At 45.6% G+C, this 3,804-nt stretch overlaps 1 protein-coding gene across 1 annotated transcript; it reads left to right on the forward strand.

Moving 5' to 3' along the window:
* Nucleotides 1–1,103: 1,103 nt before the first annotated feature.
* On the forward strand, nucleotides 1,104–2,786 carry LOC104946984 (B-cell lymphoma 6 protein homolog; the record flags this gene model as incomplete). The annotated part of the gene is made up of 4 exons (XM_010772900.1): nucleotides 1,104–1,894; nucleotides 1,987–2,114; nucleotides 2,207–2,374; nucleotides 2,620–2,786. Coding segments are annotated over 4 exons (1,233 nt in total), but the record flags the coding sequence as incomplete, so codon positions are not given.
* Between the last annotated feature and the right edge of the window lie 1,018 nt (nucleotides 2,787–3,804).

Raw genomic sequence — 3,804 nt, forward strand, 5'->3', positions numbered from 1 at the left:
GAGAGGAAAGTGTGAAGAGAATAATTAGCGATACAGGGAGAGAAGCGGAGAGGAGAGTGAACAGGAGAGTGAACAGGAGAGTGAACAGGCGTGTTAGCGGCAGACAGGGAGAGACAAATAATTACACATGGCGCTCTCCAAGAAGAGGAAAGTGGACAGTGAGAACAGAGCTTTTAACCCTGAGTGGACTCACTCATGTTCATCCTGCCCACTGGGAGCACAGAACCAGTGTGTCTCATTTGTTCAGAGACCGTGGCGCTCATTAAAAGTGCCAAAACGCCACTATGAGACAAAACACAAAGTGTTTGACCAAACATTCCCTCTCAAGTCAGAACTGAGGTCACAAAAAATAAGCAGTCTCAGAGCCCAATATGATCCGTCCACCAGGATCAAAATTCAAACTAAATATGGTTCCAGGGCAGGCTAACCGAGGCTAACCAATGAGCACCTGCATGTGTGTATGAGAATGGCCCTGACACCATTTCAGCCCAGATTTAAAATCCTGGCAGGACAAGCTCAAGCCCAATTCTCGCACTGAATTAAAAAGAAAGTGAGTGAGGGACTGCAATATAAGAGGGAAAGAAAGAGAAACTTTAAAACTGCTTAATTGTTATGATGTGTAAAGACTGATATTGTTCTATAATCGTCTGAAACTGTTAAGGCATGATGTGAAACGGTTAACAAAGAAAAAGGGAAACTCAAGCTGCTGCTACACTTTATTTTATTTATCTAAAATTAAGCACTTTTAAGATGCACATATTTTCAAAAGCTATTTTATTTATTTTCTCAATTTTATTTTTAAATGCAGCCCGAGAGGAACATTACACATATCCACAGTATTTACTGTATATCTGTATAGTTCAATGTTAATTGACAATACATTTTGTTGTTTATGAATTGTACTTTCTTTATTTGATTGGCAGTCAGTTGTTGATTACATGCAGACGTTGTTAAAGCTACAGGCTACTTCAATATATATCACACTAATTCATAAAACAACTTAGACATTTTGATGTTCCGGACCTTTGCATGGGGAGATTTTCTCTAACTGGACCTCGTTGAATTTTACTTGAATACCCCTGATCTAAATCAATGTATCGCTCCAACACTTACTTTGTTGTTGTTTCAGCAGCCATCAGATTGAGGAGGCCGGGATCTGCTCGTCACATCTGTCCGAGGACATCCTTGCTTTGAGGACGTTTGAAGACAACGGGCCAAACTTCAGAAACATCCTCCCGTCCCCGCTCCAGGACTGCAAGGGCTACACCCCCAATGTGTTCAGGGGGATCAACACCTCCGGTTCCTATCACGTCTACGGCGACTCCCAGCTTCCTTCTACGAAGCTTGAAGGCCCCCACCAGCTCAGCGACCTTCCCAGAGGAGGGGCCCAGCAAAGATGCTCGCAAGTGACTCACAGCGAGTCCACCACCATGCTCTCCCACCCCAGTTTCCCCACCAATATTACCCAGAGGTCCATATCCCCCATGGAGGAAAACGGCTGCCCAAGATTGTCCCAAGGTTTTAGTAAAGGTGTGATCTGCAGCCCTCAAAGCCCCCTGCGATCCGACTGTCAGCCAAACTCGCCGACCGAGTCCAACAGCAGCAGGAACGCAGCGCTGAGCCTAAGACAGTCCTCAGAATGCTCCAAAGACACCAAGGCCCGCAACTGGAAGAAGTACAAGCTGATCGTTATGAACCAAACTCCAGACGAAAACGATAAGGAGAGCCGGGAAAGCGGCGCTGAAGCTACACCCATGTCCCCGACGCTGAGCGCCTGCAGGAGCGCTGCAGCAGGCGAGGCGCAGGGGGAGGAAGCGGCCGGCGAGCACAGAGAAGAAATCCACACGGCTCAGAGCGTGGAGAGTTGCAGCAGCAGCACCTGTAGCAGCATCAGGTACAACACTGAAAATAAGAAGATGATATGGTGTTTTTTCTGTGGTAGCAAATAACTTATTTGAACTCTGTGATTTGTATTTCTACCCGCAGCTACCGCAGATGCTCCTCCTGTGGTTGTGACAGCTCGCAGTGCCTGGATATCGGCCACCTTTCTCCGGACTCTTACAGCAGAGAGGACACCACCAAGCTACACTCAGAGTATTCCTCCTCTGGCTGCGGTAGGTGGCCATCAATCAACACTAGGATTATTTAAAAACAAAACCATGGAGGTGCGCTAACATCTCATTGTTTTTATTGCTTCTTTGTGCAGAAAGCAACATCTACTTCTGCAACGGGTGTGACTGTAAGTTCACGGAGGAGGACTCCCTGAAAGAACACATGGCCCAGGTGCACAGTGACAAGCCATACAAGTGTGACTGCTGCCAGGCCGCCTTCCGCTACAAGGGGAACCTGGCCAGCCACAAGACCGTTCACACCGGTGAGATTAACATTCTTTTTTAAAGTATTATGTAGCATCTCTGTGTTAAAAAGCCTTAAAACCACTAGAACTATGTCATATAGCTGTTGTGTTATGTTATTATTTTATCCCAATCTCCATCTTTGTTATTGTTTTGATTGAGGGACCCCTAGTGGCAGGACATGACATTTTGTGCCTTTTAAAGTCACTTTAAGTTGACCTTACATGTGTGACTGTTATATTCATCGTTCATCGTGTACTTCCAGGTGCAAAGCCTTACCACTGCAACATCTGCGGCGCTCAGTTCAACCGGCCAGCAAATCTCAAGACACACACCCGCATCCACTCTGGAGAAAAGCCATACAAGTGCGAGACATGCGGCTCCAGATTTGTCCAGGTGAAGAAAACATAGGAATCTAATGACTTTAGAATCAACTTGAAACAAATCAAAAGATACTTGCAACTCGAAATGGGCTCTAAGACCAATAGCTTTTAAAAATATATATATATTTTGGGCCAGTTTATCTTTTGTCAGAGAGATAGATTTCTTAAATAGGGAAAATAGAGGGGATAAGAAACAACAAATGGATTAAAGATAGACAGGGAGAAGCATTAAGATCTGTATATATACTATGCTATAGTGCAGGGGCGGACTGGCCATTGGGAACACCGGGAGTTTCCCCGGTGGGCCGGTGCTGTGTGTGGGCCGGAGGGCCAAAAAATAAATAAATGAAAAATCTTTTTTTTTTTGCCTAAATCCTACTGGCCCACATTTGTAAGTGTTCCGGCCACTCCCTTTTTTTTTTTTTGCTTACCTAAATCCTACCGGCCCACATTAGTAAGTGTTCCGCTGGGCTGGGCCGTTTTGATAGGCTACCTTTGTTCTATCTATCAGTTTCAATTTCACACATCAGGCCCGTAGCAGCTGTCACTGCGCAGTGAATGATCAGGAGTGAGTGACTGAGAGACCTAGCTGGCAGTTGCTTACAGATGGATAAGCAAGCTCCAAAGCGTAAAGGTGCTTTTGTATAGTTTGTATATACAGTATTGTAGCGAGCCCTGGGTTCAGAGGGAGGGGCTTGCATAGGGGAGGGGGTTGGCAGGGAATTGGGTTCAGGGGGAGTGGCTGTACGGCTGTACCCGTAGGATAGAAAAGGGGGAAGTGACGTCTGACTCAGAGGTCGAGCGGCTGTGGAGAAGAACGTGTTGCCCACATTCTGTTACTGAGTTTAGGCTAGTTAGCTAGCAGGTTTATTGTTTTGGGTGCAGTCACTTTTGCCTCCACTTGCTGTTCAAATAAATTTTGAAATAAAAAGTAAATCTGTTTACAGTTCCGTTTATATGGGTGTCGAAGAAGAAGAATTGGGAGGGATGAAACCCTCATTAATGGTCACAAATGCAGAGCACACAGCACACAGAGTGAAATGTGTTCTCTGCTTTTAACCCATCCT

This window comes from Notothenia coriiceps, unplaced genomic scaffold (genome assembly GCF_000735185.1).
Source record: "Notothenia coriiceps isolate Sejong01 unplaced genomic scaffold, NC01 NC01_scaffold00011735, whole genome shotgun sequence".
Lineage (NCBI taxonomy): Eukaryota > Metazoa > Chordata > Actinopteri > Perciformes > Nototheniidae > Notothenia > Notothenia coriiceps.